The sequence below is a fragment of the Hakea prostrata genome, chromosome 3 (assembly GCF_041222555.1).
Source record: "Hakea prostrata isolate BN-2017 chromosome 3, UWA_Hpros_2, whole genome shotgun sequence".
Taxonomy (NCBI): domain Eukaryota; kingdom Viridiplantae; phylum Streptophyta; class Magnoliopsida; order Proteales; family Proteaceae; genus Hakea; species Hakea prostrata.
Genome location: NC_142602.1, coordinates 51,341,545 through 51,353,688, shown reverse-complemented (window position 1 = coordinate 51,353,688; position 12,144 = coordinate 51,341,545). Strand labels below are relative to the sequence as shown.

General features: G+C 38.4%; 1 protein-coding gene across 1 annotated transcript; it reads right to left on the bottom strand.

Moving 5' to 3' along the window:
• Positions 1 to 435: 435 nt before the first annotated feature.
• LOC149022434 (BTB/POZ domain-containing protein) lies at positions 436 to 4,494 on the bottom strand. Its single transcript, XM_089147280.1, has 3 exons — positions 4,249 to 4,494; positions 3,976 to 4,149; positions 436 to 930 (listed from the first exon to the last, which is right to left on the bottom strand). The coding sequence occupies exons 1-3, from the start codon at positions 4,426 to 4,428 to the stop codon at positions 472 to 474; spliced, it is 813 nt and encodes a 270-aa protein (XP_089003406.1). The 5' UTR covers positions 4,429 to 4,494; the 3' UTR covers positions 436 to 471.
• Positions 4,495 to 12,144: the final 7,650 nt, after the last annotated feature.

Below are 12,144 nucleotides of genomic sequence, written 5' to 3'. Positions count from 1 at the left end.
CTCACTTTGGGTGGTTACACAATATAGGATTATATATTTTGGTAACCACCACATTACTTGAGAAGTGATTGAATTACGCATATGTGAGATTTCTAAAAGGCGGCTCTCTCTCCCTCTCTCCAAGAAACATAGATAGGAGAAGTTTTTCATGGATCTTCTTCTCCTTAGTCTTGGTCTCTACTTTCTTCTATCCACACGGCATTTGGGTTGTGGAATCAATTCCCTTTCTGTGTGATTGTGGAAATTTACGGGTGATGATTTTGTGGATGAACGAAGACATGGAATCAAATTTACTTCCACTATGATAATTCTATATTGAGATAAGTGAATCCAGATAAGGATTATTCTCCCTTCTATTTCTAGAATAGATATAAAATTTACCTACAGTCTTCATTTTAAGAAAATGTTAGTGAACTAGTGTATGAACAGTTTTTATTGTGAGGGAAGCAATAAGTGACACATGACTAATTCTCAAGTATTATTCTGGCGTTTATTCATATCCATCAACAATGCTCTTGTGATTTGTACAGTTAGATGTGGGTTCTTGTGGGAAAATGAATCAAATCTAGTTGAGAACACAATCTCCTCTTTGTGTTTAATTATGAAGTCGATGACAGCATCCTTCAATTTTTTGTTGGAACAAACATCTGAGATTTCTAGAACATTAAGAGCATTTGTTGAATCAAAGGAACTGAGCATCCGATTCTCACAAACATTTTGCAAGAAAGGGATTTCGTATTTGTCTGCTGCAACTGACAAGGAATAGACATGTTTGTCTAATTTATCTATGGGTAAACTCCCACTGTAAAGGAATTCCAGGAGTGCTTCAAGCTCTTCATGGTTCAACTCTGGTAGACAGATTGTCTCATTTGCTGGAGCTTTGCATCCATCGGCTTCTAACATGTTCTTGAATATGTCCGACCTTGCTGCCTGCATTCCATATTCCATGTTAGGGAAACAATATTATATTACCCAAAAAAATAAAATATAAAATATAAAATATAAATACTATAAATAAATAAATAATCAGATGACAACTCTTTTTGGTATCAATAGAAAAGTCTCCAAAATCCATAATAGACTTTTTGTCCATTATGAATTATTGTGAGAATTTCATTCTCTTCATTTATGCAAAGGTTTATTTAAAATTTATAGTTAAATGAGGGTAAAATAGTCATTACTTTTTCTTTTATGAAAAATCATTTCTTTTTCTTTTTTATTTTCTCACTTGCTCACTATCATTTTCTAACAACTTTTTATTTTGACACACTAAACTTATTTTTCATTCCATAATTAATTTTGACAAAATTTCCCAAACCATTTTTCATTATTGACCAATAATGAATTCTTGTACTTATTTCTTTTTAATATGCATAATAGAGAATGAGAATTGAAACCAAAAATAGCCTTAATATAGGATTGGGCTTTTTAGGTCTAGCCCAAAAATGAGTCTTACTTAGGTAATGAATTGCTTGGGCCCATGAATGTGGGTTGCTTTGGTAATCAAAGTAGTTATCTTGAGTCCAGGTTCCTATGAAGCCCACCTGGAATTTTCCATTTTGGAGACATGACTTGACCATTTCAACCATTGGATGGATACCATTAACAAGGGTTCAACTTCCATGGGGTTCAATGTTCTATCCATATGTTCAACCAAGAAGTAGGATGTTCTATCCAAATGGATAATGGTGGGAACAATCCGAACCATTAAATTGACAACGGGTCTCTCACCTAATGCATAGGTCTTGACACCTAGGAGTGGCTCCCTTCCCTGATGAAAAGTTGAGATTGACGGGCACGTGATCTAGACTCTTTTTAAACACCCTTTACTTTTAGGGTGAAACTTGGCATCACTGGTGGGACTAGGGATGCAATAAAGTCAAGTTGGATGCTTTCTAAATCCTGACCTAAATCTAAAATACCTAATTGATATGGAGAAAATATAACCGAACCTGGTTCAATCTTGGTTCGACCTTTAACTCTAGTAGGGACGAAAGGAATCGACTCGCTTCCGAGCGAGCTGAGTCTAGGAGATAGCTTGCTGAGGAAGAAAACTAACTCAGTCACAAGCATGCACTAATCCAATACGATCGGAATAGGCTAATCAACCTAAAGGCGGCTAGCAGTATTTGGCGGCTATCACTCATCGCTATTATATAGATAACTACCATATAACGATCGTATTATCAAGAAAGTCATTTACTAGTCCAACCTAGTAGAGATCTATCACTCAACGGATCTATCTGTTAAGATCCAACGACTATTTGAAGAAGGCTCAAATACATCCAACGAAGGAGATACAAAGGTACACTCTATATAAGACATCACCTACCCATAAGGTAGGGATGGACGAAAACACACCGATACATACAATCTGAATCGTATTCTCGTTATTCATTGCTTAGCTCTGTGCTTCAACAGAGCCGTTTGTGATTAAGTTCATCAACTGACTTAACCTTCGGAGGTGGATTCCCGATCCCAACGGTCGGGCCATATCTGACGCTTGATTTTGTAAGTTACTCTCAGGAGATCTAAGGACTAAGCAGATTTTGGAGGCATCACTAATTTACCCGCATTTTATCGCAAGGCTTAGTTTGAAGTTCGAGAACTATCATGATCGATCTTGACCAGAAAACAGTAAAACAATACATGGTTCATGCTACTTTCTTGTATTTAACAATGATATCCTACAGGATGGTAAGACTAACCAAGCCAAGTCAAGCACTAGACCCTTGACCTTAATTTAGGGCTAAAATACTCTATACCTAACCACCCTCAATGCCAAAATTTCAAGCCTATAACCCATTTGAGCTCAAGTTATAACTATCAGGTCAAACTTAAAACCTTAGATAAGACCTTGATCCTTTCCAACCCACAAAATATGGGTCTCACTTCCAATCCGTCAAGTGCCAAATACTAAGACTGTATACGGAGGACTTCACATTTAGTACAGCGATTGAAGGTTGTGTTTGGTAAGCATTCCCACAATAAATTATGCATCCGAAATAAACTTTGAAACCCAATTCTTCTATGAACTTGGGTTTAGAAAACATTATCGACCCATAAGCTATTCAAAGTATGCACACCAAACTCACCCAAAGTGTCCATCATCAGCTTCTTGACTGCTTAAGTTACAAGATATAAAGAAGACAAAAGATTTCTTCTACCATAGGGGAGGAAACGCCTACTTTTCTCATTATGGTCTATGAAGCCTAAGCATGGTAAATCATGACCAATGACTAATCGCTTTTTCTTTTCTTTTACCTTTTCTAAAAATTGTAAAGTAAGAAAGAAAAAAGTCTCAATCTTCTACGTAAAAGACTATGCTTCTCTCATACATTTCTACTATAACTTTAGGAGGGAGATGAATCTTGCTTCAGTGTTATGTGACTATGTGTAATGTAGTGGTGCGTATGGTGTCCACCGTCGGATGCACACCACATAAGTTCTATTTAATCCCAACCCCTCAAAACATCGTTTGGTTCTTCAAAGAAAAATGGATTTTGTTCACTTAAGTTTGATAAATGTGCATATGGCGTTTTGAGTGGAAATCAGATGACACCACGTGGTTTCTATTCAATCCCGACCACTCAAAATATCATTTGGTTCTTTCTAAAGAAAAACAGAATTTGTTTACTTAAGTTGGTTAAATGTGCACATAGTGTTTTGAGTGGAAATTTGCATGACATGCATCCGACTATAGACACTAAACATCACTACGTCAAACGCACCGCTGAAGCAAGATCCGAGGAGGATTTACTTTTGAGTATTAAAAACTGGGCCAGAAGTGGACCTCCTCATAAATATATAATTGAGAAATGTGAGGGAAGCATGATTCACGACCCTCACGAATTGGTTTAGGTTTGGAACCTACTTATACAAAAGTGTATTATTGCTTCTCTAGGCTTCAATCTAAATTGTACACTCTGCTGACGGCTAGATGTTACAACTAACAAGGGAATGAAACAAACTCACCAGAACAGCTCTATGTGCAAGTATAGAGGATCCATTTCCAGGCTTGACTTTAATGTCAGCATGAAGTCCATCTTTAAACACAGCCACTAATCCACCATGGAAGTTCAACTTTAACTGCAGACCCCCTTCTCTCTCTTTCAGTTCTTTCACCAACTTGAAGGCATTAGCAATTCCCTGAAATTCATATGAAAGAAGATAAGAAAGAACACAGCAAAGATGAAACAGAACAGAAACAAGAATTGATGTATAGGGAGATATGGAAGCAGTGCTAACCTTGGGAGAATTTGATTCGCCAGGGAGATCAGGAAAACTAGATTTGTCGATATATCCATTCTGTTCTTCCTTGTTTAAGAAAGCGATCATGCTTTTGGCTCCATCATAACAAGTCTGACATAATGAATTCCTTGGAGGCCTCAGAAGATGCGATACAGGACTACAAATACAACAATCCATCTTTGTTCTTCTCCGTGTAAGTTGCAGAAGAAAAACACAATAGTTGAAAGGAGAGAAAGAAGAGGAAACTAAAGAGAGAGAGAGAGAGAGAGAGAGAGAGAGAGAGAGAGAGAGAGAGAGAGAGTTTTCCTGCCTTTCTACTCGATCTCTACCAAACATGCATGCCTTGTAAGTCTAGGATAATATTTATTTATCGTTAGACTTCGTTGAACAATAACATAATTTTTTGTTTGTTGAAATTTTTTAAATTCCGGAAACCGCCCATGTATGATTGCATCTTACGCCCATGTCAATTATGGTTTGATTAGGCTTGAACTGACAAAACTACCCTGATGATCCACTTTATATATTGTGGGTGTATATGTTTATTTCCAAATTATTCAGCTTCCTTTCGGAAATCCTCCGAAATTTAGCATGTACTTTAATTCTTTCTTTTTCTCTTTTCCTTCTTTTGGAATTAGGTTCATTCCGACCAACTTCCCGTTGCTTCAGAAAGATTGAACTATTGACCTCGTATTATGAGATATCGGTCATTGCTAATTAAGCCAATCCCCAAAGATATATTCTAGGTTTGTTTATAAGAAAAAAGAACTCTACCTCAATCTCGTGGCACTCATGTAGTCACGTCATAAAGTTTCTAAAATGATGATTATGTTCTTAAAAATTTTTTTTTTTTAATTTCCCAACATTGGCTCCTAATTATATTTATTTACATTAAAATTATATTCTCTACTAATTAAACATTGTAGTTTCATCCATGAGCAGATAGAGGGTAAAGGGTAAATACTCTCATAATCCCCCCATGATAAAAGAAAATCTCCAACCATTATTCCAATGCTCATGCTTTTATTGGATGTATCCATATTTCTTCATAGAGAATGTCTACCCTCATATTACGAGAAAAGAATGCTTCCAAGTTGATACTATATGGTAGGACTTCCTTGTGTTCTCTTATCTCTTCCATCTTTCATTTTATTTGGGCGTAATGTGAAAAGAAATGGTCTATATAGAATGGAGATCAACCACCTTCACATCTCTCCACCATACATTCAAGATGAGAACTCAATTTTAAACACTAATAAGATAGCCTCTCCTTATGCTACCATGTATGAGGATAGTGTTATGCACTACCCTCAAAGGTAAAAATATTAGACTCATGTATATGAATGCTATTAGATGAGGAACAAGATCCCTTATTGAATATATTGGTATTCAACTCTTGTACACCAAGAGTGGAGAGACTCAAGTAAAGGGTATAATCGTCAATTTAGAGAAAGTGGAGGAATTTTTGGATTCCTTTAAGTTCACCAACTCCAGAGATTGCAATAATTGCTTTTGGTTTAAGACGAATAAGAGAAATTTTGGATGGGAAGGGACTTTCCAACCCCATAACAGCAAAGATGTGATAGGCAAGCACGTCTAGACAACTCAACCACCACTTCCTTTCCAACAAAAGAGACGTTATCTTAGTTAGATTCTTTCGATTTTGATTTGAGAGTCTCCATAATAATAAGCAAGCTAGCAACGAATCCTTTTCTAAGCATTTCTTTTGTGGATCAATTAATCAATTATACTTTGACGTGAAGGCCACCAACCAACTAGTTGTTGATACACTTTGTTTAAATTTAATTAATTTCTTTAATAATATTTTTATTAATGGCATTATTTAGAAGTCTATTAAGATGCTTTTTCTAAATAATATATAAAAAGCTATCTTAGAGATGTAGTTAAAGTACATGTAAACTGATACCAATGAACTCAAATCCAAGAAGAAAACTTAACGACCCATCAGGAAAAAGAAGAAACACTTTATGTCATTTACTAAAATTATTCGTTGGATCAAGTTTTTCCTTTTTTGTGGGAATCAAAATCCAATTTACCTCTTGTTTATCTTTGTTCGATGAGATTGAGGAGTATGGACTTCATGGGTGGTTTCACTATGATGACCATCAATTATATGAGAATCTTACTTGTGTGTAAGCAACCCTAATCGAGACCCACATCAATTCATCCACAATCAATCGAAGGAATCCAAATTGAAGTCTTCTACCTCATGCGCCACACTCCAAGGTGATTCGAAAGAGTTCAATTCCACCTCATGTGCAACACTTCAAAGAGATGTAGTTCAAGATGAAAGTGACTCCAACCAATATGGAAAGTCTTATCTTAAACCTAAGAGTTTGATCTCATGTAAACCTTGTCAACAATGGACTTTCTCAGAGATCATCATCCAAGATAGGTTAGGCACATAGAGTTAAAACAATGTAGGGAACTCAAAAGCACCTCTATAAATATCATGTATTTATCACTCCTGGAATAATATAGTGATACGAAGAAAATTGCACCGAACCCGTCGGACTAGGTTCGAACCTTCTGTCCCGGTTAGACCACAATCAGGACCCACCTTAATCAACCTAATCTCACGAATGGATGAGGGCGCCGCGCTATTGCTATCAGTCACGAACGACCTCCCGGAAGGCAGAGCTAACTTGTAGGAAGCAACTATCATCAAGATTGAGAGAAAATCGTGCTAAGGACGATAACTACCTGCACCCCGAATATCTAGGGTAAAACCCTACGATCGGACGGTCATCTGAAGAGATCGAGAATTCACTTAACGATCGAAAATTGGAGGTAATGTCTATATAAACGAATGATCTGCTCACTCCAGAGGTATCTGAATCGTTTCCCTGCTATTCATATTCATTTTTAGACTCTGCATTCAGCCAGAGCATTGTGATCAGTTCAGCGACAGACATAAGCTTCAAAGGTGGCCTCTCGACCCCAGCGGTCGAGCCACGTCTAACCCTATTTTGCAAATCATCTTCATAGATCCGGAGGCTTAACAATTTCTGGACGCATCATTTGGCGCTGTCTGTGGGAAACGCTTCAAGAAGTCATGGTGTCACATCCACCCAGCCGGTACCCTACCTAGCATACCCGGGTATGTGATCCATAGTCCAAGGATCAAGCAATCGAGGGACCATGTCTCCCACATATGCGATAACACAATCATGAACAATGATAATCAAGGTAAAAGCAATAAATAACAGATATCATAAATAAGATAGGAACAGATAATCAGAGTGCAGAAATAAATGATACCAAGTGTATAAGTATGATTATAAGAAAGAGAAAATGAGCGGAAGTCACTCTCTCAATGGCAGCGGAAAAGTAGCACAAAATTAAGTTAAGTTACAATCCAACATCTGAAGAGTAACTTAGTGAAAGTTAATTACATATCCTAGTGTTTAACAAAATCTAGAGGGGGTGGGGAAACTAAGCAAGGGTTTCCTCTATTCTAATAAGCACATCCTCAAAAGTGTGGACGAAGAAAGCCCAACACGGCCGCTCCCTCACCACAGTGGGGCTAACCTTGGTACGCAGTGTAATCCTCCTCGGCACCATAACCTTGATCTTCACAGTAGCTACTACCTGGAGGGTAGAATGTGGAATCATAGTCTGTCTCGTAGGTTGCACCATCGGAGTCTTCAACACCTGCGGGATAGTCTAACAAACATTTGCACAGAAGGAATGAGTTCAAAAGAACTCAGCAAGGTAGTTATTTCATAATTCATAACCATATAAGTACAAATCATAACATGATGCAAGTATGATTCTAGCTCTATGAATGCCAGTCTCTATGGTAGATGTCACATCCCCCCAGCTGGTAACCTAACTGGCATACCCAGGTGTGTGATCCACAGCCCCGAAAATCAAGTATCGAGGAAATCATACTCCCACATATGCAATAACATAATCATGAACGGATAAAATCAAGTGTAATATTATAAAAAAAAAAAATATCTAATCAGGAAATGTAAATCAATATAATCAGAGTGCGGAAATAATACCAGATGTAAGCACATCAAAAAGAAGTAGAGTGAGGCGGAAACTCACTCCACAGTTACAGCGGAATGTGGTATGTAAGTCTAAAAAGAATTACAACTGAGTAAGGAAAACAAAGAAAGAAAGTCAACTGAACTACGAGTTTTCTATCATATAGATGACATCTTCAAAATAGTGGACTTCATCAATCCAACATAGATGTTCCAACTCTACGTTACGCCTAATCGTAGTACACAACTTGATCGCTCGAGGGATCATCAATGTGACCTTCATAGTTGCCAGTACTTTGCGTCAAGTACGCTTCTTCGGTTTGCGTTTCATCGTACTGTCCTTCATATTAGTCAGTACCTGTAGAATAATCTAACAAAAGATTTCACAAAAAGGAGTGACTTCTAATGAACTCAGCAAGGCAAGTTAACTCATAACAATATAAATAACATACAGCAAACTCATAACAAGATGCAATGAAATATGAAACAGATAATATATGTATGCATCTAAACTCTATGTATGTTGGTCTCTATTGGCAGACATGCTTTAAGTCATAGCACCATACTTCTTTGGGAAGGTCTCAGTCACTCGGCTCCGGTTGGTAGTGGGTCCTTCATCGGGACATTCCATGTGTGACATCCAGCCCAAACCTAGCCCGGGATACCCTATTTGTTTTGGGATAAAGAAAGACTTGTTTAATGTTAGACCTTGAAGTTGGACCTTGATTTCAATGTTGTTATCCTTGAAAGCCTTAGGAGGCCATATCCGGCCTTATCCTTACCCTGACCCGGCCCGGAATTTGTATTGTCTGTTGATCCAATGACCCGAAGTGGTGGGAAAAGTCCTTGTATACCCTTTTGGTTGATGATTTGGTGTCGGAGCCCAAGCCCATGGACATTGACGATGATGCCCCTCACTTGAGAGCGTTGTCAGTGTTAGTTTTGAATCTGCGCACCGAAGAGGGGTGAATTAGTTGGTAGACCTAATGAACACCTGTGCACAATCCAAAAGTATTTCCCGAAACTAGACTTCTTGATTGACTTGTAGGAGAAAACCTCACCCAATTTGACCCCATATAGCCCTCCAAATCCCTGTCCGAAGTTGCTGAACTATGTCTGGAAAATCCTGCTTGCGCATCGAAGAAGGTGAGCTTAGTTGGTAGACCTAATGAACTCCCATGCTTGATCCAAAGGTATTTCTGGAAACTAGACTTCTTTATTGACTTGTAGGAGAAAACCTCACCCAATTTGACCCCATATAGCCCTCCAACCCGCCGGAAGTTGCTGAACTATGTCTGGCAAATCCTGCTTGCGCATCGAAGAAGGTGAGCTTAGTTGGTAGACCTAATGAACTCCCATGCTTGATACAAAGGTATTTCTGGAAACTAGACTTCTTTATTGACTTGTAGGAGAAAACCTCACTCAATTTGACCTTGTATAGCCTTCCGAATCCCTGTTCGAAGTTTCTGAACTATTCCTGAGAATTCTGTTGAAACTGCTGTTGGTCGATACTATTGGTCGATACTATCAACCAAAGGTATCGACCAAAACAAGCCCAGAATCGTGAAAAAGATGCTGTTTGGATATTCCTTTGTCCTTTTAAGTGAAACCTCGAACCTAAATCATTATTTCACTCATTTCAACATCTGAGAACGTGGGAAAGCTCCTCTAAGCCTCCTCCTTGGCTTGGGTGATGATCTTCTACAAGAATCATTGTTTCTCTTCTCTAATCTCTTCTCCAAGGTATGTAATCTCTCACTCTCTCTCTAATCTACTTCTACCTCATCTTGTTCTTGCTACTGAGTTCGTGGAGAAGGTGCTGCAACCTTGCAACCACCTCTTCTACAAGCTCTCTTGGGTTGATTAAACCTCTCTTCATTCCTTCCATGCTATGTTTCTTATACTTGATATTCTTGCTTTCTTATTTTGATTTCCTCTTCATGGAAACATGAGTTCATATTCTTAATCTGATTTTCTTTAGCAAATAGGTCTGATTATATGTTAGTAATTGTCTATATTTTTCTGCTCATCATTCTATTGATTAAATTCCTAAGTTCTCTTGCAATTTCAATTGATTCCATTGAAGAACATGATTCTTGCAAGTTTACACCTAGGACCTCAATTTGGGGGTTTTCAATTTGACCATTGGATCATGTTAATTCTTGCTACGTAGTCTCCTGCTACTGTTCTTAAGCATCCCTCCAAGTTTCATACCGATCCGAGACCCGGAAGACCAATTTTGAGCCAAAACCCAAAGAAATAGCCAATGCCATGATTAACAACTCTTGAACTTGATATGCCAATTTGGGGATTTCTAATTTGACCATTGGATGATGTTAATTCTTTGATAATTAGTGTCTCCATATTGTGTTTGAACTGTTCCCCAAGTTTCGTATCGATCCGAGACCCGAAAGACCAATTTTGAACCAAAACCGAAAAAGCCAGCTCTTGTCTGTCGAGAGTCTATTGGTCGATGCTTGTTGGTCGATACTATCGACCCAATGTATCGACCAACAAGGTTGCTGTCAGAAACTTTTTCCCAGTTTTGATCCATTCGATCTTCGATTGTTTTGATTTCTTCTATAATCCTTCATGTATGTTTGTTTAGGGCTTTAAGACTATAATTGGACCATTCTCTTGTGACTTCGGATCATCTTCTTCACAATTTGAGGTAAGGATGGTTATTGCCATATAACATAGACTGTATGACTTTTACACTGTTGTTGGTAACTTAGTAGACTTAACTTATTAGTTGATTTTAGATATCATATGACTACTATAGTTACCTTATGACAATAGCACCATGCTTAATTACTTGGTTTATCATGTTTACTTATTCTTGTCATTTATTTATACACTGTATTATGAGATGTTATGACATGTTTTCAATATGATAATGTATTGTTGATATGTAATGGATGGAAATAAGCATGTGATTGCTTAGGTATGATTTGGGATTGGGGAGTGCCCTACTGGTACTTCTGTCCTTGGACATCGGAGGGAATAGTATAGGATGTTCTCCGAAGATGCCCATCGACGCTTTCCTGGATCATTGGATGACATACATAGGACTTGTCTAGATGTATGGCTAGGATGCCCCTGTCATATCAGACCCGAATCGGAAGGGCATTGAGACCGAACGACCCGTGGTAGTAGTGTGGATTTGTGGGCGCTCAAGACCGGTAACCACTCCGTGAGAGGACATAAATTGCATTGCGGATACCCGGAAGGGGCCATTTATTGGTAGGGTTGCAAATGGCTAGACTTGGGCTCACGGGCACTCAAGACCGGTGAAATGATCCGTGAGGGGACGTGAGAGCTTCCCGTTTACCATTTGTGGATGACCAATAGGGTTGATGAGTCCGGTGAGTATTATCCGTGACTCTAGTGTGAAGGATACCGGAAAGGATCCCGAGAGGGGAGGAATGGACGTATCTGGAACTGACATGATATGACTAAGTAGATGACTTGCATTGGGCTAGGCTTTACTTTGACATGCACCAATACTTAGACCAAATGGTGATGTGAAAGAGTGGTGACCGAAACCCCCAACCATGGATTTGTCCGAGAGGGATGCAGGACCCAACTTTCCCCCCGGTGATGAGTGACTGAGACTACCTAAAGAAGTATGGTGCTATGACCTAAAGCATGTCTACCATAGAGACCAGCATACTTAGAGTTAGAATCATATTTGCATCTTATGTCTCATATCATCTGCATCAGTTCATGATTGATATCATATGGCTTATGTATTATGGAATAACTTTCCTTGCTGGGTTCTTTTGAACTCACTCCTTTTTGCAACATATTTTGTTAGACTTTTCTGCAGGTACTCCTACTGTTGACTGTGACGGTCAACACTTTGAGGACTAAGTTG

What these genes read in the sequence shown, in the direction of transcription:
- LOC149022434 (XM_089147280.1), bottom strand. Translation starts at nt 4,428, where the DNA reads ATGGATTGTTGTATTTGTAGTCCTGTATCGCATCTTCTGAGGCCTCCA. An exon ending in GCGAATCAAATTCTCCCAAG is followed by an intron (nt 4,150 to 4,248) that starts GTTAGCACTGCT and finishes TATGAATTTCAG; the next exon opens with GGAATTGCTAATGCCTTCAA. An exon ending in TTGCACATAGAGCTGTTCTG is followed by an intron (nt 931 to 3,975) that starts GTGAGTTTGTTT and finishes TATGGAATGCAG; the next exon opens with GCAGCAAGGTCGGACATATT.